Source organism: Aythya ferina, assembly GCF_964211825.1.
Source record: "Aythya ferina genome assembly, chromosome: 3".
NCBI lineage: Eukaryota > Metazoa > Chordata > Aves > Anseriformes > Anatidae > Aythya > Aythya ferina.
This window is the reverse complement of record NC_140298.1, coordinates 56,887,141-56,912,921: the sequence shown is the minus strand read 5'-3', so window position 1 is coordinate 56,912,921 and position 25,781 is coordinate 56,887,141. Positions and strand designations below refer to the sequence as shown.

At 37.8% G+C, this 25,781-nt stretch overlaps 1 protein-coding gene across 2 annotated transcripts in view; it reads right to left on the bottom strand.

Annotated features, from left to right (window-relative positions):
- Positions 1-1,275: 1,275 nt before the first annotated feature.
- The window catches only part of NMBR (neuromedin B receptor), a 41,585-nt gene continuing 17,079 nt past the window's right edge, over positions 1,276-25,781 (bottom strand). The window contains exons 2-4 of one of the 2 annotated variants that reach the window (XM_084513567.1): positions 23,693-24,137; positions 7,756-8,104; positions 1,276-5,478 (exon numbers count right to left, since the gene is read on the bottom strand). In XM_084513567.1, the coding sequence (XP_084369693.1) occupies positions 5,077-5,478; positions 7,756-8,104; positions 23,693-24,108 (1,167 nt within the window). In that variant the 5' untranslated portion in view covers positions 24,109-24,137 and the 3' untranslated portion in view covers positions 1,276-5,076. The remainder of the gene's footprint in view (positions 5,479-7,755; positions 8,105-23,692; positions 24,138-25,781) is intronic. The other variant, XM_084513568.1, reaches the window with a different exon arrangement.

The following is a 25,781-nucleotide window of genomic DNA, read 5'->3' as shown; positions in this document are numbered from 1 at the left end:
ACTTAGGTCATAAAGGTCATTAATGGATGTTTTTTAAAAGCAAAAAAAATTCTTTTGCATTACTGCTATTTGCCAAGATAGAAGTAGTACTTGGAGACAGAAATAAGTCAGAAACAACCAGAAATCAAGGTAACCTGCCCAAAATTAATTAGACTGTTGTCTAAATAAAAAATATCTGACTAAACCATGTTTTTGGTGTCATGCTGCCAGTTTAGCAGCTACAAAACACACTGTTATGTATAGTATGGACTCAAGTTCTTTGCTCAGACTTCTCCCTTCACAGATTTGACTTATTGCTGTGATGTCAGTTTGCTTTTTAAAGATCCCCTCTCCACTGGACCAAGACCAGCTGTAGAAGTGTCTGAATGAACTAGTGAATTGTAGTTAGTTCTACCTTCATTGTGTATTTCCACAACTTGAAATATAAAACTTTCATTCTCTTTTGGAAAGATACATCTCTTGAGCTATAGCAGCCACATTTTTAGATGTCTTTCTTTCTGTTCATAATTCCTAGATCCCAAGGGTCCCCTAACTATTAAAAGTTTCTATGCTTTCAAACTGTGTCTGCCAAGATGTGGTCATGCTGGCAGTCTTAGAACCAGTAAAGGCCACTTGAAGGCTTATTTTTGGTCTATCCTTGTTCTCATTCTTTCCTCTTCCCATACTGTCTTTTGGCCTGGCAGATAGGGTCCCTTTAGTCTTTCTCAGGGAGGAGAATGTGAAGACTCATCATGGCACCAGAAAGAGGGAAGAAAGCAGTAGCAGGTAATACTTAGCATCAGTGTAGAGCCCTGTGTTTGTTGCAAGTACTAAAAGCATTCAGGTGGATTTTTGAATTATTTTTTTAGGCTTCAACTGCAATGTCTTTGAAAGGCTAACTTATATGTGACAGACTCTTATTTTAGAAATAAGTGACAAAACAAATGGTACTGGAAATCAACACTGCAAGTCTTCAACTTAATATGAGTCTATTTAGATTATGAGAAAATATCTTTTCTCTCCTACTCCCAAATTTACTCTTTTTGTGCCTATGTTTCTGTTAATCTGTTTTCAATGAGAGAAAAAAATATATATATATATAAATGGGTCAGGTGTCTTATGAAACAGAAATACATTGTTCTGTATTATAACTAAAGTGGTTCTGTTGAAGACAGTTTCACTTCACAACATGCCTGAGGTTTGTCAGGTCTCAGGTCTATTGAGAATTTAACCATACTGCCATCCTCAGAATTCAGCATTGTGGTGTTCCTATTACAAGTTGGTGGGGTGAAAACATGCTGTCAGACTTACCTTGAACTAGTTCTAGTCTGGGAAAAAAAAAAAAAAAAAAAGTCTTACACAGAGGAAAGAGTAATTACTTCTATTGTCTTATTTTTCAGAGACTGTGTGGTAGTTTTGTCAAAAATTGAAAACAATATTAGTGAAAGATGCTAGCAAAACTCAGGAGAGAGACAAAAAGAGAACTGATGTTTCTGAAATAAGGAAAAATATCACAGTGGAAGAAGAATAAGATAGCCTTTTAATCACTATTTTGGCATAGATCTCAATGTAACACCTGAAAAATTGCCATTAACTGATTGACAGATTTCCTTTGTTTGACTTCAAAATTAGAAGAAAATACTCCTTTTAGTACTCCATTCTACAACCATCTCTTTCATTATTAGGAAACAGTGTTTTCTGGAAGTATAATAGCAACATATATACAGCTGTATTTGTACTCAATGTGTATGAAAGCACAGTAACAGTAACTTCCAAAATATTCAAGTTGTATTAGCAATATGCCTAGCAAAGCTCCAGACAGATCAAATAATTCTCTCACATTGTGCTACAGGAATTTGAGAAGAGACATATACAATTTAGATTACTTAATCAAAACCAGCTTTGAATATTAGCCTTAGGAAATAATGAAGCAAAATTATGTTCTGATTTCCTGACAAGAAGGAGTTACAGTCTACCTGGGAGTACCTTTCCCACACAATTAAAAAGAACAGGTTGCACCTTGCAGTTCTGCCAGAAGGCACAGTCACACTGTCCATACCACACATAACAATTTAAGGTGCTGAGTGAAAGGAATATCAATCAAACATAAACATCAGATCTACTGTAAATTAGATTTTTTTTTTTTTTGGTAGGGTATCTATCTGTATCATCTGGGAATGTCTATATCAGATAAATGCCTTTAGGAAATTAAATACATAAATAAATAAATAAAGCCACAGTGGATTTAAAAGTCCTATGAAATGTTATATTGTGCAGAGATTGCCAAATAAAATGACAGGCAGAGAACCAGAAAAATAAAATTCAGAAATAAAAGGGAAACTTAATCACAGTCAATGGCAACCATTGAAAAATGAGAAAGGAAGGCTTCAAGCTTTTGTGTTTTGTGGGTGGAAAATATCTGGAGCTAAAAATTTATTCAAGACTGACCATAATAGGGGAACTGAAAACTCTGGCTGACATCCAGGAATTAGTGCAGTAAAGACAAGTCCTGAAAACGTGTTAGCTCATGCAGAGTTAAGGCATAGAGGGAGAGAAGAGGAGAAATGGAGATATCGGGAGGATGAAACAGTATCACACAATTATGGATGGCAGTTTCCTTAACTATTCCAGATAGAGTTACAAGATTTTGTCAATCTGCATCTTCATGTAAAGTCTCCCATGGATCCACTGTAGTTATTGAGATACTGCAGTCAGGTAGGGCAAGCAGTATAGAGCTTGTCTACTAGGGGCACAATTTTGGCTACAGCTGTTACATACTACAGGTTTTGCCAGCTCAAACCATGTGAAGGTTATAACAATATTCTTCTTGTTATTTTAAAAATAGCAGTTGGATGATGACTATCCTTAAAGGTATGGGATCTAGTAAAGAAATTTTGAACTTCAGCTCATTCCACAGAGTTACAGATGGAAGTAACAGCAAGTGCACTATTAAGGACAAAAGGAAATGTAAGCTACTACACTGCATTAACACTTCAGCTTTCGAATTTATAAGGTTTTTGAAACCAAGTTTTGAAACCAATCAAAACTTCTGGTGTCATTTCTACTATTCAATTTAAAGTTGCTGCAGAAGTGCAGGTTAAAACGTTGCAACAGAAGATCTGTGATGGAGCAGTTCTGTCCAATTTGAAAGGAAGAGCTAAAATCACCTTTGCCTCATGAACTAGCCACAAAAAAAAAAAAAAAAAAAAAAAAAAAAAAAAAAAAAAACCAACAACAACAAAAAACACTTCCAGAAAGTGCCTTTGTTTGCCACTACAGACTCCTCTTGTAAGAAGAACATTGTAAGTGTCTCCTTAACCTTTTATGTGGGATGGAGAATGATAGTACATAGCTGTGTAAGGGGAGAATCAACTCCTACCCCATCATCTATTTGAACAAGATTTTGTGCAGTCATGTTACAGTTTAGAAACGTTCATATAGATGCCCTTACATGACTTGTTGCAGCAACAAACTTCAGTCATTGTGTCTATTTTGCTACTTGTCATGACCTGTGAGGTGATTTTCAGAATACTAACAAAGAACAGCTTTCCCTAACCACAAAATGGTATGCATTGTTCATGGCACTGGGAAATGATTCTCCAAAATAATAATCATCATCATCATCATCATCATCATCATCATCATCATCATCATCATCATCATCTTTATTATAGGTCACCCAGCTAGAATTTTCAGAAGTGCATTGGCTATTTATACACAAGGGTCTTCAGGAAAATAAATGCCTTTTAAAGGTGAGATTTATAACTGTATTTACATTTTGTTTAGACTGGTAAACACCTTGTGCAAGATGACTGAGCATCAAATGCTGGCTGTTTATGTTTCACTTGGGCATTATTTCATATTAGAGCTTGTCTGGTCCCATGGGCTGGATGACCATTAATGGTCAGAGAATGTAGGTGTGTTTCTGCAGGCCATCCTTTAATTTGGTTTTGCCTGGATGTGATCTGGTTTCTACATAATGAGACCACTCTGAGATGTAAACTGAAAACCAGAAATAAATGATGACCGGGAAATTTGCTTTAAAGGAGTTTCTCTTGTTTCAGCTCAAACACAGACATGCATGTGAGTACCTAACTTCCTGGTTATAACTGTCCTAAATTAGACTTGGTCCTCAGGCCAATTAATTTCAGAACAATCTTATTATTGCTTTTTAATTTTAATATTGGTTTAAGTTTATAGTAGTTGTAGGAAGCCTTGCCACAGACCCTTTGAAAAAGCCACTCTGAACTTTACGTTTCTGAATGTTCCATTCCATTTAGTGTCCTTCTTAGCTGTGTAGTGATATCAGAATGATCTGTAGCTTGTAGCAAATATAAAGCACGTAATTACTCTAAGCCAAGGTTGTTGTAGAATTGACAAATTAGAGAAATGAGGATTCAGACAATGAGTTCTGCATGTCACACACAACATTTTTCTTCTGAGTTGTTATTCTTGACAAGAATGAAATTTTAGCAGATAAACTTATGACCACTACAGAAAACGGTAAACAAATACCCCAAAAAGTAAATTCTCATCTTTATATCTGCCAAAATGAATAAACAAGGCAGATTTAAATAAAGCACAGATCTGGCACTTGATGCTTTAATATTTTTTATCTGAAACTAGAATCTATGCCTTCAAATGGCTCCTTAATGCCTAATGCTCCCAAAATGCCTAAAAGTCTTCAATGAGAAATGCTTGTATAAACAACACAGCTAAAATCATGCAACAGTCTATTGGGGTAAGACATAAGCCTGGATGAATATTTGCTTAAAAATACATATTTTTTAGATCATAAAATCTATACTTTTCCAAGCATTTAATAAGCTATACTAATATTCACACCATTATTTTTTTTTTTCTTATATGTTAATTCTATACTGTCATCTCCTTTAACATACAAAATGGAGCCAGTCAGCTTTGTCTTCTCTTCACTTCTGTCTAAAAGTAAAACAAAATGTGAAACAACCTTGTATTGGACAGACTTCAGTAGATCCTCTGTTTAGACCATCTAAGCATATGCGAGCCAAAATTGAGCTACAAGCCACAAACAAAAAGTTCAGATTTGTTCCACAGTCAAAGATCACACCTATTAAATCATAATGACATTTCTTGTTTCGAGTTGTGCCCATTCAGTTGTGTCACACTAGTCACTGTGTTCCTGGTATTACTTTTCAGGGAAGTCATCTGAACAGCAGAAGAGTTGTGCGAGTAACTGGCAGATCTCTCTTGCTGAGATTTCTTCCTGCAGCGAAGCTGGTTGTTGAAATGTCTTCTAAAACTCTCACTGAGAAAATACAGTGCAAATGGGTTGACACAAGAGTTGCAGAAGCTTAGTACTCGGGCGACTAAGGTAACAACCATATGACCTATTGATGAATCAATCTCATTGTAATTAAAAGACCGGTACATGTATAACACATGGTTAGGAAACCAACAGATAGCAAAGAAGCCAACAAAAACTAGAACTATTTTTGCCAGGCGTTTCCGAGTTTCCATCTAAAAAGATGAAGAGAACCCAAATGAACAACAAGGAATAGAACTACTATTGCATATAACAGACAATTAAAACATGTAGCATTTCCCTTTATATTAACTTTAACAATTATCATAAGTAAAAATACTTCCTTCCAGGGCTCAGTTATTTTTCTATATTATTTACTTTCCTTCCCCATTTTCAGTTTATTTACAGAGAAATATCCTAGATGTCTGCAGTTACATAAGTTTGGTTTTACTCAACAAGAGCAATTCATGACCCAAGTATGCATTGGTGTATAGCCTGAAAGCACGCACCGAAGGGTGCCATAAAATATAACATTTTCTGATGAGATGTCAGTACTTGGCTTGAAACTTAGCTTTAATTAGAAAGCTATTTAGAAACTGTTGGTTTTGAAATGTAGAGACATTGCAAGTCTGACACCTAGGGTTTTAGCTATAAGGTGCATCCCATTATTTTGCTTGAAATGACTCAGCTTGCACCTGTCTCCTAGGGAAATGAGTAAAATTTTGCATCATACACACTGAAGCATCTTAATTCCAGGGTAAGTTGAAAAGCTTGACCAATCTTCAATAATGACTTGAAAGAAATGTACCTTAATTGCAATGCTAAAATATAATTGGATTACAATGTAAATATTTAGAGTGGTTGAAGAGCTGAAAGGAAATGAGCTACACAGTGGTTCCAAAACTGAAAGAGAGAAATGGGCCAGGTAGAAGGTACAAAAGGGAAGCAGGACCTTTCTATATATTCCTCCAAAATATTTACTATGTATGTCAGGTACCAAACTTTCCCAGAAAGGAAATTTTTCTGACTTTCCTCAATTTTCTGTCAAATGTGACCTGAACAATATCAAGTGATTTTTTTAATAGGTTTTCAAAATCTGTGAAATAAAAAAATAAAAAAGTACAGTTTTCTCTGCTCCACATAAAAAAAAAAAAAAAAAAAAAAAAAAAAAAAAAAAGTGAAGAGTTCTCAAAGGATGGAAAAACATTTCAATTCTGTAGGATTTGCACTGTATATCAGATGGCAACAGCAGACTAAAAGGTATAGAGGTATTTTGTGAATATTAAACTTTTGTGCCTAAAGAAACTTGAGTTGAAAACAATAGTCTGAATTTACTTTTTCTTTCTGAGAGATGTGGAAGTACACTGGAATTTTCTACTCTCCTGAGTCTCATAGATTAAATAAATGCATAAATAAATAAATAAACCTAAGTTGAATGATAAAAAAATTTGAAAATACATTTCAGAATGTGAGTTCAGAAAGGTGATATAAATTAAATATTTTTTCTAACCTGAGGGTTCAGCCAAAATTCTCTCTATATCTCACAGGAAAATAAAATAGTACATGAAGTGCTAATATGCTTGCATTTTGACAAGAAACAGGCTAGAGTAGAAATGAAATGTTGAACAAAAAGGGCATGAGGGAATGTGTTTTTTTTTTTTCAAAGAATGTGTATGTTCTATATATGCAAAGAAGTCTCAGTGAGTAAAAAGGTGTTTTCTACAATATTGTCAGAGAAAACTCTTCCAAATTGTTTTAATGGACATAAGTATTTTTCTCTTTCAATACCAATGTGTTTGTAAACTGTTTGAGGTACTTTACTGCAAAAGCTGTGGTTCATATACAAATGTTCCTGCTAATGAACAGCCTGTTGAGATCTTACTGCCTGATACTCATTACACGGAAGCTGGCTGTTAAAATGCTCTGTCTCAAAGATGTACAGAATCTATACTGAAAGTTCTATAGCAAATATAATAGGCTATTAAGAAAAGTTCAGTTGTTAGCTCAGGATTGTATCTAGGAAAGATCTACTCAGAAAGATAAAAAATAATCATTTCATGCTCTGTGTTGATATTTTCAGCAGTCCTTGGTCTGGGAAGAACCTCAGAGACCCTAAGAAAATATTTACCTTCCTATGTCATTTTTTTTAAATTTCCAAGTACAAATAAAAGATGAATTCAGTAAGAACACAAGCAACAGTTACACTAGCAGCACATACATATACATACACCAATCCTATTTCTTTTTAGGAATATGCTTTGATGGCATTGAATTTATGTTTTTCCTCATATTCATTTACATACTGGTCCTAATATTAATTAATTGTGAAAACAAGGAGATTTCTCAGCTAATCCTGAGCTTAGCTCATACATGTGGAGACTGAATTAATCCTCTGCAAAAACCAACAATTTGGATGTTTAAGTTTTTTTGCTTTTTATAAGTGTACACAGCAGATAAATCTTTCATTGGAAAGTAAATAGAAAACTGCTTACCTGTCTTTTGGAATGCTCGCTGTATTCTCCAGGGATGTTGTGGGCACTTTTTATTAAACTCTTTGCAATGTGACAATAGTAGATACTAATAATGGTCAGAGGGATAAGAAAATAAACTAGAAAAATCAGCACAGAATGGATCTTCGGGTGCATGTCATCCTTCATGGGGTATGGTATGCATGCTTTGAAAGTGGCATTATCTGTGTTATTGATATGGGCCAGCTCAGAGAACACTGCTTCAGGAACTGCCAGGAGCATGGAGATTATCCAGATGGTAATGGCTTTAACACAGGTCCATAGCACTGCACTGGAGGTCTGGATGTCCATGGGATTTACAATTGCTTTGTATCTGAAAGTGATAAAAATGCAGATGTAAATTAATAGGTATATTTTTGTATGATGCATAAGGCCACTTCATACCTTTGGTTAAAAAAAGGTCATTTTTTGTTCCTCTTTGAAACATCAAGGCATGTGTAATCTTTAACAAATTTACATTTTCTAAATCTCTAAGCTTCCAGTTCATATATACCCATTTTAGAAGTGCCAAATGAAGCCCTGGTTGCAATCTGTGGCTGTAGGAGCCCATTCTGTGCCAGCCTTGTGAAAACACAGAAGCAGGCACCACTCCATTTTTCCTTTCCTGTGACTGTCCCAGCAAATCCCCAAATGCACAGCCTACCTCCATACTTACAACTGAGTCTCCTACCAGCACATTCGTGACAGGGTTTGTTTTCTTCATCAGCTCCTCCAGCCCAGGACTCCTGCCTGACACCACCTCGTTTCCACTCACAATATCAGTGCCACTGCACTAGCCCCCTCCTTGTTTTTTCACCTCAGGACCTTTGTATACGTGGATATACTGTCCTGACTGCAACACTCAGAATATAAGCCTCTTCAGGCAGGAATGACTCCCAAAAGCCTGGGCAGAAATATTAAACTCTTAAATAAAGTAAACATTTTCACATAAATAGTTGGAAACTGCTGCCTCCACATTTTGGGAAACTGTCCCATAATATATGATTACACATAAACTTTGGGAGTATTGATAATTTCATGGCCATTACAATGAAAACAGGAAACATTGCATAGGAAGGAAATATCACACTACAGTAAAGCAAAATAATAGAAGTAGATACATGTTAGGAATTCTATTAAAAAAAAAATGTTGCAGAAGTTGACACAGAGGGATACTTTCCACAAGAAAAGGTCTGTTTTAAAAGGCTAGATGTATTTTGAGAGAAATGTTTCAAAACTAACTTAATGTTTTGCTTATTTTTTTAATTCTGATTTTGAAAATTATTTATTTTCAAAAAGTAAATTAATGTTTTTGCTTCTATTAAAAACTGAACATTTAATAAAACATTTCATTTTAATTGAAAAGTTGTGGAAAATTAGAAGTTTAGAAAATTAGAAAAAAAAATAAAAAATAGAAAATTAAACTCAGGAAAGTGTTTCTGTTAATGCTGTAAATGCTGTTTAGCATTTCTTCTAATACATAGTGAGAAACTCCCTGGACACAAAGGTGTAAAGAAATCCTTTATACTGTCATAGCAAGGATAGAAACTTCTGCACAAAGCACAGTCTCCCCAGCATAAACTGTGACCTTGTTAGTCAATAATTTGCTTCCTATTGCTGTCTGCCTTGATTTCATTACATGAAGGCAGACCTTCTATTTCATTTCATTCAACTTAGGTGACGTCAAGTCCTGCTCATTTCTTTTAAACTTTATATTGATGGAGAAGAGCTGGTTTGGAAACTTAGAGGGGAAGGACATTGGATTAAAAATATATATACATGTATACTATTTTGTACTAGAATATTTTTCTCTCTTTTTGCAATGTAGTGATTCATAGAATCAGAGAATCATTGAATATCCTGAGTTGGAAAGGACCCACAAGGATCATCAAGTCTAGCTCCACACACAACGCCCCAAAAATCAGACATATCTGAGAGCATTGTCCAACACTTCTTGAACTCTGATTCAGGCTCGGTACAATGACCACTTCCCTGGGGATCCCGTTCCAGTGCTCAACCACCCTCTCAGTGACGAACCTTTTCCTAACACCCAGTCTGACCCTCCCCTGTCACAGCTCCATGCCATTCGCTTGAGTCCTGTCACTGTCACCAGAGAGCAGAGATCACTGCCTGCCTCTCCATTCTCCTCATAAACTGTAGGCCACCGTGAGGCCTCCCCTCAGCCTCCTCTTCTCTCAGCTGCACAAACCAAGTGACCAGCCACTTCATGCTATTTTGACCACTTCATGCTCTTTTGTCCTATCACTCAAGATAGTGACCTTGTCACAATTTATTGTTTAAGCAGCATTTTGTCTGGTTAGTGTCTAAATGGGAGACTTTTCAGAAGCCTTTATAATACCAAAAAAGGTGGCATATATCTGTGCTTTCGTAGATACTGCTGTTTCAGCAAATATAAAATAAAAGTAAAATAAATAAATAAAAACAGTTCAGTCCAAAAAATTTCAAAATTGTACTTTAGTTGACCAGCCAACTGCAAGACAGCACTCTTCTTCTAAGGTTTTGGTAGTCTGTGTCAATGGGAATAGAAAGGCACTAAGCACTTTACAAAATCTGCCATGTTGTTTATATCTCTGAAAAGATGTAGAGTAGAGACAGGCAACAGATGAAATCAAATATAAACTGGGTGAACTTAGAAGTGTTCCCAGAATGAATACCAAGCCTCTTTCTTTGTATAAAAACAACATAAAGCTAAAGCTTGTCACCTACTGTTGAAATTAGAAAGTGTGTATTTTCTATAAATGATAAAACCAAGCAAACCAGAGTAAGGAGCAAATTATTTAGTCAGATTAGTAAGCAAAATCCATCTTTTTCTTTACTTCGCTGATGAAAAAATAAAATTATAGGTTGTCATGAGGATCAGGAAATGATTATAAGTATGCATTTGGTTTTAATTAAATGCTTTCATGTAAATTCTGTCTTCCTACATCCTCTGTTATTATTGCTGCCGACAAAGGCATCCCAATTCAGGAAACATTTTTATAGTGAGTTTCCTTTCTTTGGAGCTATGGTTTCTGCCAATGGACACCGGCAAAAATTTGCCCATTCTGCAAATACTATTTTTATTTGTATAGTGTTTTTTCACTCCAAAGCAATCTCTTCCCATACACACCCAAAAAAAAAAAAAAAAAATCATGAATCATGAAAGAAAGAATATCTTCTTCCTACAGAGTTATAACTTGTTGCTACCTTATAAACTATATAGGTATAGGTATATATGTATAGGTTATCTATTCCTCCCTATCTGTATATTCAAAGACCTTCATAACTGTATGTCTCAGTTCCCAATTAGCATGTAAAGCTAACTGGGAAAAGCACTTGTCTGTACTGAGTCCATAATGCTATTCCCCTCTCCTAAGAAGTTGCTTCATGGTTCATCCTCAGCCATCTCTCCATTACACTGTGACCTCTTTCTCTAGAGTGCTTTGCTGTGATGTCCTTCAAAAACACATTAATAATAACAATAAATTAATTAATTAATTAATAACAGACAATACTTAAGAAGCCGCTGGACTATAATTACAACTTACCATAATAACCTGGGTTGCCTCAATATTTCTTTGTCCTCTTGTTTATGTATCTTTTTTTCTCTTACTCAAAAAAAAAAACCTTTTTGGTCAGCGACTTTCTTCTTCTTGTTCATAAAACCATGAGAACAAATGTGGAAGGTAATATATTATCAATCAGATAATATAAGTAAATCTGAATACAAAACAACATCTATTTCTCTTCCTCCTAATTGTTTTCAACTCTTTACCAAGCAACAGTTTCTAACTGGCTGAAGATAAAGCAGAAAGGGAATATATTCCTTCAAAAACTGCCATTTTCAAATGTTTGGTTCAACGATTGCAGCCACCTTCTACATAAGGGTCTGTCTCCTCTCCTAGTAGTGCACTCATGCCTTGCTTGTGCCCTAGGCTGCTCTGAGTATTCTCATATACAAAGATATATAGTAGATCTTGTTATGGAGCTGGTTTACATGCTTCACTTCCATTTCTTAACTGCTGGATTAGACTGTTTATTCATAAAGCCCTCAAGCATACTAACCTCAAGCTTTCCAATGTTCTTCAGTCATCTGGAGTGTCCTGTTTCAACACAGAAGAACAAACTGAAAATATCACTCTATCTGTCTGTGATGTTTCTTTTCATTCTTGTTTCCCAGCTATATCTGCTTCATGTAGCAACAGCCTAAGGAAATATTTGTCACAAAAATGCAATGCCAAAATTTTCCTAGTATTTCTATCATTGACACAATTGGCATGTGTAGGTCTTGAATTCATACCACTGAAGACTGAGGGAGTAACTGAATACACAAGTAGAACCTTAAAACCATCTTATCTAATTGTACAAGAAAACAATTGCAATACTCACCAAGAACAGTGATTTTCATATTAATCTCTAAGAAATGTCGTTTTAAGTTTCACATTCTGCAAAGTCCATCAGTCTGACAGAATGAAACCCCCCAGTTCTGCAGTTTTCCATAAACCTCAGCCTTCAAGTTATGTCCAGTAGTTGTCCACTCCACTAAAGTAGAATGAAGTTTTGCATGGGGTCAAATCCCTTTCCCTAGTATTAGCAGTTCTGTTGACTAAATAGTTGATCATTAAAGAGCAGAACAATATAACTAGTTGAGAAAAAGATGGAACCATTTGGTGTCCAGAGTTGTGGGAACATCTTTGATAACATACAAGAAGTCTGAGATTATCAAGTATTCTCTTTTATTCTTTTTACATTTTTGCAATTTAAAGTGCATATATATGTATATATAATTAGTGCTAACATTTTTGTTCTTTGTTTATCTCTTAAGTGCAGAGAATTGCATTCACCGGGAATAAGGTCTGATAGCTTAGTATAATAAACAGTGCTTGAAGTGAAGACTAGCAGACCATATATAAACACAATTCAAATGAATCTCAATGGCATGTGCTCTGTATCTCTCAGGGGTAAATTCCTAAGATTTTTTGAAGGGGAAAGATTTTTCCACTCTATAGAAATGCACTCTTTTGAAACAAAAACTGTCAGTAATACTTCAACAAAAAGTCTTATTTAGCCTTTTGAATGATGATTTAGAAAATAATGAAAACAGAAGATTCTCAGGATGTTGGAGGGTTTTTTGTTTGTTTCTGTGTGTTTTTTTTCCACATGAAATATGACTTGCCCTGTCAAATTACCATTTCAGATGAGAGTGTTGATTTTTGTCTGTTTTATCTTTATTTTTAATTTTCCCATCTCTTGCTATTTCTTTCTCTTGCTACTCCCCTCACATTAGGTAGCTATATTTATTATGACCTAGTACAAATCCTGCAGTGATAGCTCATTGCCTGCAATCTGGCTTTTTACTTCTACTTGTGTAAGTCCATTTACTTGTAACTGCACTAGTTAAAAGCACCATCATTCGTTTGTTCAGTTGTCCTCCTGAGGAGAGTAATAGTAAAGTACTGCATTGACTATTATTCAGAAGAGTTGGTATATATTAGTATTTCTGATAGATTAATATTTAACTTTGATAATGCCCAGAAAGAGTCACTGATGAAAATATTTTTACACATTTTTAAGATAGACAAATTAAATGGAAGGGAAAAAGAAGAGGAGATGGGAGGAGGAGGGGGGCAGGGGAGGGGCGGGAAGGGAAGGGAAGGGAAGGGAAGGGAAGGGAAGGGAAGGGAAGGGAAGGGAAGGGAAGGGAAGGGAAGGGAAGGGAAGGGAAGGGAAGGGAAGGGAAGGGAAGGGAAGGGAAGGGAAGGGAAGGGAAGGGAAGGGAAGGGAAGGGAAGGGAAGGGAAGGGAAGGGAAGGGAAGGGAAGGGAAGGGAAGGGAAGGGAAGGGAAGGGAAGGGAAGGGAAGGGAAGGGAAGGGAAGGGAAGGGAAGGGAAGGGAAGGGAAGGGAAGGGAAGGGAAGGGAAGGGAAGGGAAGGGAAGCCCACACTGTGGGCTGCTCTAACAGTTTGACAAGGTAGTTGACTTCCAGCACTCAGGTTTATGTTTTGGCACAGCTGAATATGTCTGTATGTGTATATATGTCTATATGCATATATGAGCACATGTACGTACATGCACAACAAAATATATATATTTTCCAGTGCTGGATCCCAAGAAAACCACCCAAAAAACTCACTCAATGGCTGGCCTACCCTCTTCCACTCTGTCCCTCCTTTCTTGAATTTTAAATTAGGCAAGTAGCTGTTATTTCCCCTGCTGTGCATGCACAGAGCTCCCCTGACTCTGATCTACTTAGTTTGCATCTGAACTTTACTGGGACCCTGAAACTAAGCCCAGCGAAGCTGAGGAACCTGAGCTCAATGTAGGGTTTAAATAATGCCTGGAGCCCACCGAAGGCATCAGCTTTCATAAAACAGCTGTGACTGTGACAGAGGCAACTCTGGTACCTGCCTCTCCAAGAAGAAAATGGAGCACTCATTCAGCCAGCATATCCAAGATTCATTGTCCAGGCCTGCCAGACAGTGGTGTAAAAGTAATATTTCATCAATGACAAGAGAACCTTATTCTTACTAGGCTGTGTCATACAAATCCTAGATTTTGCATTTCCCCCTGGGAAGTATGAAACAACTCAGTATGTATTTTCTCTTGATTTTTGGTGCCTATCTGGAGCCCTTACCTCAGTGAAACACTAATTGGAATTTTGGATTTTGGATTCTGCTTGGGAGGGTTAGGCAGGAAGATCAACGCCTAATTTAGAGGATAGGCATTGCCAAGTTTAGCCTAGACAAGCTCACATACTGTATGGGTTTGTCCCTTAGTGCTGTTTGGATTTGTCTCCCAGTGCTTTGTTCTCTATTTAGATATTTCTTCTACCTTTCTCTAATTCCATTTCTTAAAAAAAAAAAAAAAAATAAAATAAAATAAATCATAGAAAATCACACCTAACCTTCTCTTGTTCTTTCTGAGTTTATATTCTGGACCTTGAAAGATCAAAGGATTTTCAGGAAAGAAACATTTCCCAAATGAGGCTCAGTCCAAATCCTGTTGATATTTGTGCCTTTAGATTGGTGAGACAGATTGATGACAGATTTAGATTGATGATGCATTTATCTGCATATCAACTATGTTTATTGCATGTCTTGCAGCAATGATATCCATAGATACTTGAATGAAAAAGATCATTTCCTATCTCATAAAAGCATGAGTCCTATCTCATAGAATCATTCATGCTGGAGCAGAAGATCAATAAGAAATGTTCTGCCCAGAAGCAGAAATCCCACATGTAAAATATGCTCAGTGCTAGTTTGCCCTTATAAAATTGTTGTTGTTACAAAACCTATTTCCTTGATTAATTCAGTAATATCTCATGACTATGGCAGATAACAGTTGAGGAGAACATTATATTGTCAGGTGATTTTTAGAAATGATACAAGCCATGAAGAATTAAATAACTAAATCTATTAATGGATCTGGAACAGATTTAGAGTTTACCATTTGAAAATCTAGACCCAAAATCTCTGATTTCTAAATTCAAAAAACTACAATTTAATAGATTTGCTCCAGTATTATCATCTAGGAGGCTCCACTCCGGCACTTTAAAGCTTGTTTCCATTTCCATTTAATTTGTAACTTCTGTTGTAAACTGGCATTGAAATCAATGTAGATGGCATTAAACATTAAAAATCATGGGGGAAAAAAAGTTAAAATAGAAATCTCTAAATTACAGTCAAACAAACTTTGAGCCAAAGTACCAACATAACACTAAGTTAAAAAATACTGTGAAAAATAGTTGGGGGAAAAAAAATGGGTTAGACATGTAAAGGACTGAAGAGAATCATACAAGATAGAATGATAACATATTAGAAAAATGATATTAGAATATGATATGATAACATATTAGAATAATCCACTTCTTTCATATTCATACACACACCATAATACTATTTGTAAGTATGCTTGTGCAAAGCTGGAAATATTTGATTAATACTACACACAGCAAAATTAATTGCACCAAGGTGCATACAGGTTATTTGTCTCTGTTACTTTCTCTAACATCTGACAACTTCTATCAACATAATTACAAAACAAACTTCTCTTTAAGGGACAGAAATTTGCTTCTTGCCTTCCACAACTTTTTGTGAACTTGTAAGAACTTGCTATTTGTGATCATGTTGTCAAATTGGGCTCAGGCTTGTCATGGACTACTAAATGTTAATAGTGGAGACACTTAATCGGGCTTAGGAATTGTGGTTGCACATGCTTTTTTTTATTAGTACATACTAAAACGCGCAAAATTTAGCACTAGAATATATAGTCTGGAAGAATGGGCCTACAGCAATAACCTATGTAAGAAATACACCAGTTCTTCTATAATTAAACTATTTAAAACAAGGATTCAATGAAATTGTCCCTTTTGGATAGGACATTTGAGTGATCCATCACTCTGCACATCTATAATAGACAAGTATATTTATTACTCATTCTCTAACAAATTTATCTTCACAGAAAACAAGTGAAAGCTTTTCCCTCAGGGTAGAATTGGTAAAGCATATCTGATCTTCCACATTATTTCTCAGCACCTGATAAATGCAGACTTGAGGATTCCAACAGTCCAATTGAGATAAACACATTGCAACAAAGTATATAAGGGAATCATGTTCACCATGTTGGTGGGAAAGGCAAACAAACAAAATATGGAGATCTATGTTCAGCCCTGCTTAGTAAGAGTTCATCTAGATCTGCTTTTCAGTAGCTATTTTACCCATCAGAGGCATAGGCTCTTACTGAACTGATCAAAGAAACAGGAAACAGACAAAATGGTTTTGTAACAGTTCTCCAGGTTTTAGGCTGCAACCTACAAAAGGCTATCGGACACTGGCATTTACATTAATCAAAGCTAGGTTGGCTGCTGTCAGCACAATAAAGGCATTGCACTGATCACAGACTAGGATAAACAACACAGCCATTTCTCACTTTGCCATGTTGAGGACTAATCTGTTTTTGTATGAGTTGAAGAGCACACACAAGACACACACACACAGTGAAAATAGTTTAACAGATGCTTCTGTCTGAGAAATTTGAGAATAGGAAAAACATAGTTTGCCTAATGTGGGTAGAAAATGTTATTTTTGAGATATCACTTTCAGCTGTGCAAAGATGAACTTCTCTAACAGATGATCTGAATTGCCTGGCTTAGACTAACTTATCCTAGAATAGGTAATTCCTGAATCTACTTCAAACATAAAATTTCTCCTGCATTTTTCCCATCCTCTTTTTCTGTCTGAAATATTTTCCATTGTATTCACTTTATCTGTATGGAATGGTTACAAACAAATTAGAACATTTTGGAGTGGGAAAAGGTAAGAACAGGTTTCACTGTTAACTTGAAAAAAGTGATTGCTCCTGTTTCTGGGTGAAGTTCAACCTAAGGACATCTTATATGCAAGAAGGCAGAGAAGAGCAAATAGACCAATACATGTAAAAACTGAACTTCCTTTTACAACTGACCATCTATAAAAATTCTCTTGAACTGTAATGCAGGCAAGTGTGAGACTAATATGATAATTGCCCTGCTAAGGGCAAATATCCCACTCCCCTGCTTGCCTTGTGAAACCACAAAGCTGGTCAATTAGTAACATGCTATGTTACTTGGACCACCACTTTCAGCATGCTGGCTACTCATCTTCACAAATATTTGTCTTATATGTATGGTAACAGCAAGGAGAGAAGCTTTCGAAGAGGGTAGGCCCAGCTCTGTCCAATAAGAACCCTCCGGGTTTGTAAACACACAAAGGACATAAAGGTGGTCATAGAGGCAGAGCTCCAGTAATGATAACCACCTTGTACTGATTGGGACTACACTGTCCCATCACTCATCATCTTCATTCTAAGCAGCTGAGCTGGGAGGTAGAGGGTTTTCTCCTGTACACATCCTTTATCCTGTGTGATGGCACTGAGCTATGGATTAAATACAAGAAAAATCTCTTTCAAAACATAGGGAAAATAAATGTTTACTGTTAGGGTGATCAAAAAGGTATTCCCAGGGAGGTTGTGAAGCCTCCATCCTTGGAGAGATTCAAAACTCAGATGCCCATTGTCCTGAGCACCCTGCACTAGATGACTCTGCTCTGAGAAGGGGTTTGGACTAGGCAATTTCCAGAGGATCCTTCCCATTTCACTGGTGCTGTGATTTGATACTTTTATATCATGCCATTGTTCATTGGACCAAAATGCTTGAATTTTATGCAAGGAATTGTTTTACATGACTGCTGCTGCTACATGAGCTTCACACTACCTTCTTCTAATTCATATAGCCTCCCAAGACAGAAGCCACATGAACAGATGGAGTTTCTTTGTATGAAAAGCTGAGAAAAAGTCCAGTCCCAACCCCACGTCTCTCATAAATAAAAGGTTGATAAGGATTGAGGCTGTTCTGATACATTTTGATGCCTACAAAATAAACCAGAGTTTCATGTCTGGAAAGTTTTATTTTGTGAGTCACATTTGCACATATAAATTAAAAGGTGAGCTGAAAAAAAAGTAAAAGCTTGCCCATTCTTTCTTCAACTTATTTTGCCTTGCTTGTTATCACATAATTATAACCATACTGCTACAGCCTACAGTGAAAAACATCTGGACCATCAATTTTGTTTAATATAAGTCATTCATTCAATATTTTAATTTCAAATGTTAGGGTTTCCAGGATTTACACGTACAGATTTCATAGTTCTCCTAGCTCCACATAATTTTGTTTTGTATCTATTATATATAGGTATTTTTTTTCTCTCTTATACCGATAGACTCTTATACACTCTTATTCTACTTCTGGATACTTTTTTATTTCTTCTTCTTTAATTATTTAAAGTCATTTCCAGGATGTCATTTAATGCTACTTTCCTCGTCAAGGTGTTTTAGTCATTGGATGTTGGCTATTAGAACTCAAAAGGAAATCATATCCACTTTTCTGCTTCACCTATTCCACAACTTGTAATAAGAAATGAGGATTTTAGAGGTCTCTAATCACTATGTTTCAGCTTTAATCAGCACCTGACAAAAGAAGAAACTTTAAATAAGTTCTGAAGAAAAGTAAAAAGAAGACAAGGTGTGCAAATTGAGCCAGACCATTTTTTGTCATCTGCTGCAGTCAGAAGTCAGCACATCGATATTAAACTTGCACAGAATGTTTTTGAATCTCTGTACACTTTTAAAAATGCCAATTGCAATCTTCCAAAATTAAATCAAATAAATAATAATAATCATCATCAAAGAATCAAATACTTCAGCTATTCACATTTATAGCATTTATTTGTAAGCATTTAATTCAGGCACCCTAGTTATATAAGTATGAATTTAAATATTTAAAATACTTTCTTATTAAAATATAGGAAAGGTGTCATACAACTCATAAAATAATTCTGTTACCTGGTTACTCAAGTAAATGTCTCATCAGAGGCCATATTTTGGGGGAAGAATATTAAGAAGATGTTATTTGAATTGCAGTAGGGCCTGTTGCTTCACTGTTCAGCTTCACTGTCTTTATTAGAGTGCAGCAGGACTGTATTTGAGTTAACACATTTAAAACCTTCATTAGAAAGAAAATTAAATCTAGAAAAAGTAGCAGAGTTAAATTTAATCCTAGTTCTATAGTTCACATAAAGGCATAAATGAGGCATAAATGACAGCGAAAGAGAAAGGGACAATTCTAAAGCTGTTGTAAGGGGCTGCCATTTATTCTTTCAAAATTTGTGCACCCTTAGCTCTGAGAGGCATTTTGGAAACACTTATCTGGTGTTTCACTCCCTCACCCTAGAGTACTTCCCAGGCACAACATTGCAAGATCCCTTACCCTGAGAAGAGGGTAAGAGTCCCATGAGAAGAGCCCCATGGCCCCAATTTACATTCTGAGCTAACTTTGTGTCCTACCATGGATGTGTTTTGGAAAAACACAGTGAACAATTTCATGCCATAGATCAAGACAGGCACAGCTCAGGTCAGGTGAGCTATGACTTCTGTCCTTTTTCAAGCAAGGAGTTGCTGGCACAACTTTTCTTCATGTATGCCATGCTGCAGTCCCTCTGGCTACAATTCTGTCACCTCTTTTCCTTAACATCCTCATCCAAGACCACACTGAGTCCTAGGACTTCCTCATCAACACCCATAGGCCCAGTCAAAGACTGGTCCATGGCCCATGGAGAAGAAGCATTGGCAAGGGTCCCGTTTTCATTTTCTCAGACCACCACTCCTCTAGTAAGTGCATCCCTGGACATCATGCACAAGATCTGTATGTATCTTCAGGGTGTGCTGAGTGCTATTGGGGTTGTTTTGCCCCTTGGTTCTCTTGTGTTGTTGTTTTTCTTTTACATTATTTTTTATTTATTTATTTTGCACCTCAGTCTCCTTCCTTTTTTCATTTTTCATCCACTCTACTTATTATTTTTTCTCTTTCTGTAATCCACCTTTGTTTTTTTGTTGTTGGTTTGGTTGGTTGCGTTTGTTGTTGTTGTTGTTTTAAATAGGGAATTGTTAAGTTACCTAGAGCTGGTTTGGTTTCTCTGTGATAGAGAAAAATCAATAGGAGCAATGGCCATGAGAGGAAGGGGTGCTGTCCCTGTACATTTCATCTGTGTCAGTGAGAGGGCTCAGCAATACTGCTCCTTCATCACATTCTGCAGCCCCAGGCCTCTGCCAGAGGTGGAGATTGTGCCCACCTCTTATGCCAACACACTGCACCAACAGTTCCAACACTGTACTGTCTCTGCTGCCACCCTCCCGTGCCCCAAAGTGTGGGGCCACAGCAGGGCACTAGTGCTCACCACAGCATACAGACATGGAGAGACAGCTTGCACAAACCCAAGGCTGACAAAATGTCTCTTTGGAACCCACAGCTAGTCTTCGGATGGGGACGGACAAACTTGAGCACATTTGTTGTGTGCTATTGACTGTAACCTGAAAGCATGCTTTAGGGAAGACTAGGAAGTACTGTTACAAATTTCATATAATGTATGTACACCAAAATAAATAAATAAGCAAACAAATAAACAAATCTCAGTATCAGGTAATGAAGCTTAAAAACAGAAGGTGTCAAACTAAAAGCACTAGTGATGTGCTATTGACTAGAGGCTTCTGTGGCAAAAAGCCATATGAAATTAAGAAAGTTTAGAAAAGAGACATACCTAATGTATGCTATTTTTTTCTTCCTTGTGGCTTCAGTTTGTAGTAAGTGATATATCAAAGGTTATTTCTAATATAGCTCTAACTGCTAAACGTATCACATAGATGTAATTTGCTATGCCAAATTTCCACATAAACAGTAAATGCTAAATTCACTGTGGAAACCAAGATATCCTTTGTTATCCTAATACATGCAGGCAAATTATAAAGAACTGTAAATATTTTTAAGTCTCTTCCTTTATGCAATCACTGCCTGCAGTTCTATATATTTCTGTGGTAATACTGAGTAAAAAGTAGGAAACTGCTTGGAATATTAACTGTGAAAGAAGCCACTGTGAAGACAATATAGTCTGCTGGATCAAACTCGTACCAGATTATAACAGAGCCTTTTTAGCCATATCACAGTTACCGAATTGCTAAAATCCTATTTTGCCTATCTGGAGACAATATTGTCCCCACCAGGCCTTGCCTCCTCATCAGCTCTTAGCTGAAGAATGCTTCCAGTGCTTCCCATGTGCCAACATAATTGCCTGTACATAATTTCTCCATAACTGAATCTTGTAGAGATGATGCAGCTTAGGATCTGGCCACAAATTAGCATAACAAAAACCCCTCCACACCAATGCCTAATCTTTTAATACAAGTTTCTGCTGTACTAAAAAAGTAGAACTGAGTCCAATTCAAATTCCATTAAGAGTCAATCCCAGCTTCACTGAGAGATGACCTGGGCCCCCAGGATAAAAGACTGTTTTATGAAGTCAGTGGCTTCTCTTCCTGACTGAAAAATAAGTGATGATTTTTTGTTTTATTCTGTTTTTTGTTTTGCTTTCTCAAAAACTGAAAATGTATTACAGGGGTTAAAGAAACAGTTGCTGAATTCTTTGTATAACCATTTCTGATAATTGCATATAATGTGCACTTCAAATTGCTGGAGGAATGCATTTATTATGAGCTTATATGGTCACATCACACCATCTATAGCTGTTTGGTAGGATGTGTAATTCTAAATGCATTCAGTGCAAACAGATTAAGCATTATTACTTCTTGAATTTATTCTGATGTTAAAAGAAGAATATAAAATTATATGGGGAAAAAATGTTCCAAAACTATAAAAAGTAAACGAATGAATCCTTAACATTAAACCACCAACATTCCTTCTCATTATATTTCACTAGAGATATCTCTTCTGCAAATAATTTTTTTCCATTTCAAGTAATATGCCACATTCATTCTTTTTAAACGGTGAAAATAGAGCAGAAAGGATAATGAAAGGTCTGCTTATCTCTCTGAGGACAGTTTTTGACATATTCCTTAACTGAGCTAATCAGGGAGTTACAGGTGTTCACCTTAAAGTATGTTTTGCATGCTCTTGTTCAAGAACAAGAACATTCCTGAACAAGAACAAGAACATTTTCATAAGTTATAAAGTCTTTATACAGAAGCATTTCAGGTCCTAATTCAAATACCAGTGAAATTGATGGCCACTGAAGAGTATTGTTAAGTGGAATCAAATGATTTACTGAACTGTCTGGGAAAAATAAATAAATTACATTTACAATGAGAAGAAGAGAAGAGAAGAGAAGAGAAGAGAAGAGAAGAGAAGAGAAGAGAAGAGAAGAGAAGAGAAGAGAAGAGAAGAGAAGAGAAGAGAAGAGAAGAGAAGAGAAGAGAAGAGAAGAGAAGAGAAGAGAAGAGAAGAGAAGAGAAGAGAAGAGAAGAGAAGAGAAGAGAAGAGAAGAGAGATGAGAAGATTAAAAGTTTTGAGGAAACTTTACTATAAGTTTGCAGATATGTCACTTTACTTCATGCACTAATGTAACACAGATGTTTGGCTTAAAATCCAAAAAAAAAAAAAAAGGGTACTTCCTATGAATAAGGAATTTAACATTTTCATTTCTGTCTGAATAAAAGTGTTTAGATGGGGGGGGATAGGATAATTTAATTCAGTTTAAGGTTGCCAATTATGCTGCCAGATTAGGTCTTTCAGAGCCTGAAGCACAGTTCAACAGCTACCCAGTTTCTATAAATCACTTAAAAATCTGTTTAAACTAATTGTCAGGAAAAGTTTTGGGTCCAGGTCTTTGTTTCTTCCTAAACTGATAATTACTAGAGATGGATTTGTTCCTTGCTAGTTTTGTTGCCCTCCACCCCTTTTTCTTAAGTTTCAAAGAAGACAAAATGGATCGTCTGAATAAAAAGTTTAAGACTGACTATTCCAATAGAACAGTTTGGTGCCTCCAAGTTCCCAGAGGGCTGCACAACTTCTGGCAGTCACCTCAGGTAACCTGGTGTTCTCTTACGGCACAAGCACACAAAGACACACACATGCTCTCACACACACTTTCTCAGCAAGAAGAAATAAATCTATTGAAAATCACCCTGTGCTTTCCTTGATTTAAGCTGCTTGCTGACCATTGACATACCACTGTGGCTTGGCATTTAGGACCTAAATCTTTCCTCTAATACACAGGCTGTATTTCAATACACAGGTTCTGGAATGGCTCTGGGTTATCTCAGAGGTACAGACGACAGGACTAAATTCCAGTTCCTGCTTCCAGCACCCTGGAAGTTGGAGCCACAGGCACACCCATGTCCAGAAACACTTTAACTTCAGTTAGTACCAGACATGCCTTCAGTCAGTGAGGGAAGGAGACCCATGCGTTAAACACAGGTTGGATTGAGGGGATTGAAAACCAAGGATAGCTCATGAGAGGGGTGTCTTACCTTTCGTGCCAGCACTGGCTAGCTTTAGCCCAAGACACAGAGGACTGGGAAGGGCAGCCCAGCTTTCCTACCTGTCAGCACTGAGGGCCGTGAGTGTGAAGACAGAGACACCAACAGAGGTGAGCTGGATGGCAGGGATGATCTTGCAGCCCACCTCTCCAAAGAGCCACTCCTCGGAGAAGTAGCGGGAGGCATCCACTGGCACACAGGTCACCAGCAGCAGCAGGTCACCAGCAGCAAGGCTGGATATGAAGATGTTGGGCACGCTCCTCATGGCACTGTTGGAGATGAATATCTTCATGAGGGTGACATTTCCCAGCAAGCCCACTGTGATGATGAGCAGGTAAAGTGAAGGGATCACGCAGCGGACGGTGAACATGGCTGTGCCCTGCCCCGGGGGCAGCAGGACTGCATCTGGCACCAGCTGGGCACTCCCATTCCCCTCAAGGAACATAGCCGTGAGCTCGGACAGCAGCTCTGCCTCCATCCTTCACCTCCCGGCAGAGTGGAGGTCTCCTGTGTAAAGTGCAGTGGGAGTCACTGAGAATCTTCACCTCTCTGCAAGTCAACTAACTTTATTCCCTTTCCCTTCTGCCTTTCTTCCTCCCCGTTTTTCTCTGTTGGCGTTTGTCTGCTCAGAAATGTGAAGGGCACACCATTTGCCAGCAGAGTAGGGAGGGAAAGAAAGGAGAAAAAAAAAAAAAAAAAAAGAGAGAAAAAAAAAAATGAAAAAGGGGAGGGGGGGAATAGGGTAAAAATGAAAAGAAAAAAAAAAAAAAAGAGAGAGAGAGAGAACTACGCCGCTGCCTTTCAGCTCTGCGGACGAGCCCTTCCCCGGGGGTGCAGGAGGGCGAGATCCTGAGCCTGGGGGTCGGCAGGAGGCATCACGACAGCAGCTTGCCCTCGCCCCTCCGGACTCCCCGGCCCCCCCGCGCGGTGCTGCCGCCCCCCGGGGCCGCGGCGGAGCCTCCGGAGCTGTCCAGTGGCGCCGGTGCTGTTGTCCCCACGGCGGCGGCGGGCGGCTGGCTCCCTAGCGGGGGGCGAGGCGCAGAGCAAGCCCCGCTCCCTATTCCGCCGCCCCGATTTATACCCGGTGCTGGGAGGAGCCTCCCCGCCCTCCCGCCAGCGCTCGTGCCCTCGCCCCAGCCCCGAGACGCCGAGGAGGGCCCTGCGTGGAGGGGAGCCGCGGGGGTCCCCGTCCCCGAGCGATGGGGATGTCCCCGGAGGGGCCGAAGGTGACGGTGCTCCCCGCCGCTGCCATCCCGGAGAGGCGCCGCCTGGGGAAGCCGGAGAGCTGGCCACGGCGTCGGGTGAGAGGTGGGCTCGCCTTCGGGAAACCTGTCTTCCAAGCACGGATCTTCCCAGTTCACGCAGCTGAAACCACAGCACTTTGAAACGCAGGGTACCGAGGAGCAAGGGACTTGGAGATGAAGGGGATTTCTTCCTGTCACCCATATGTGGGTTCTGAACAGCTCCTACTGAAAGACATTAGCTACCTTTAAAGTTTTGGGGTTTACTCTACAAACTGTAACACATATTAGTCTCAGATAGGGACATGGGGAAAGCTGATGAGATAATCTATCACTTTTTATGCAAATTGTATATCTGAATGGATAATAACGTTTTCTTCTATGAAGTGTCTCTTGCTTTTCATTGAGGTAGTATATTTTATTTCCTAGTGCATGTACATATATTGACTTTACAAACAGTTCCATCTATTTCCAGCAGAAGCCATGAATTCAGGTAGCAGTGCAACTATGCTGCAAGACAAACAGTTCTACTGCACTCAAGTTTTCAAGATAAAGAGTTAACACAGAGGAATAACAGCATTTGCCAGTTACATTATCCATGGACTGATTTTGCCCTTCCTCTTCTCAGGAAGGAGGATGTATAAGTTTGCAGTGACCTTGCTTGCTCATATTATTGAAATAGTTCTCTTGAAGCCCTAGAGGTTTATGACAGGTATATGGAAAAATAAAATGAATGCATGGATGGCTTGCTGAAGTGGCAGAATGAGTATGAGCACTGAAATACCGGAAGTGGTGTACCACATATGTGCAGTTACACATGGCCTGCGTATGATTTATCTTCTGGAAAGTCAGTGCTAGTGCTTGGAAATAATCAGGCTAGAGACTTCATGTTTACTAGGCAGGTAATAGG